Source organism: Aplysia californica, unplaced genomic scaffold (assembly GCF_000002075.1).
Source record: "Aplysia californica isolate F4 #8 unplaced genomic scaffold, AplCal3.0 scaffold00798, whole genome shotgun sequence".
Lineage (NCBI taxonomy): Eukaryota > Metazoa > Mollusca > Gastropoda > Aplysiida > Aplysiidae > Aplysia > Aplysia californica.
In genome coordinates, this window is record NW_004798068.1 from 134,824 (window position 1) to 135,988 (window position 1,165).

At 46.3% G+C, this 1,165-nt stretch overlaps 1 protein-coding gene across 1 annotated transcript in view; it reads left to right on the forward strand.

Annotated features, from left to right (window-relative positions):
• The window catches only part of LOC118478661 (gamma-aminobutyric acid type B receptor subunit 2-like), a 139,300-nt gene that overhangs the window by 121,418 nt on the left and 16,717 nt on the right, over window positions 1-1,165 (forward strand). The window contains exon 7 of the mRNA XM_035972695.1: window positions 687-878. Coding sequence (XP_035828588.1) covers window positions 687-878 — 192 coding nt within the window. The remainder of the gene's footprint in view (window positions 1-686; window positions 879-1,165) is intronic.

Genomic DNA, 1,165 nt, shown 5'->3' on the forward strand with positions numbered 1-1,165 from the left:
GGAGGGGGGGGAAGGAAAGGTTGGGGTTTTTTATGTTTACTGACATTGTTACAATTCACCCCTACTGTCTCTGGCCCTGATTGACTCACTGACTCCCAGACTCACTGCCCTGACTCCAAGTTTGATTTCACTAACTCACTGTCACTATCCATGTCTCTCTGACTCCCTGACTCACTGACTTACTGTCCCTGGCCCTCACTGACTCCCTGACCCTGATTGACTCACTGATTCCCATCCGCCGTCCTTGACTCAAAGTTTGATCTCACTAACACACAGACTAACTAATCCCACTGACTAACTAACTCACTGACTCACTGACTCACAGACTAATTAACTCACAGACTAACTAACTCACAGACTAACTAACTCACAGACTAAATAACTCACTGACTAACTAACTCACAGACTAACTAACTCACAGATTAACTAACTCACTGACTCACTGACTCACAGACTCACTGACTCACTGACTCACAGACTAACTAACTCACTGACTCACTGACTCACAGACTCACTGACTCACTAACTCACAAACTCACTGACTCACATCCATCTTCCATGACTCAAAGTTTGATCTCACTGACTCACTGATTCTCTGACTCTCTGACTTACTGACTCACTGACTCACTGACTCCTTGACCCACATCTACCGTTCCTGACTCCAAGTTTGATCTCACTGAAGACAGGCCCACCAGCACTCCATGTATGGGGCCAAACACCAGTGGATCATCCTGGGCACCTACGACCCTGACTGGTGGACCGTGGAGGATGACTCCATACCCTGCTCACCCCAACAGCTCAACCACACCCTCCACGGTTACTTAGCAACGGACGTGCTGCCGCTCAGCACCAGTGACGAGATCACTGAGTCTGGAAAGGTGAGGTCTTTTAAAACATTTCGTTACGTCTGGAAAGGTGAGGTCTTAAACATTTCGTTACATCTGGAAAGGTGAGGTCTTAAACATTTCGCTACGTCTGGAAAGGTGAGGTCTTTTAAAACATTTTGCTACGTCTGGAAAGGTGAGGTCTTTTAAAACATTTCGCTACGTCTGGAAAGGTGAGGTCTCTTAATACATTTCGTTACGTCTGGAAAGGTGAGGTCTCTTAATACATTTCGTTACGTCTGGAAAGGTGAGGTCTCTTAATACATTTCGTTACGTCTGGA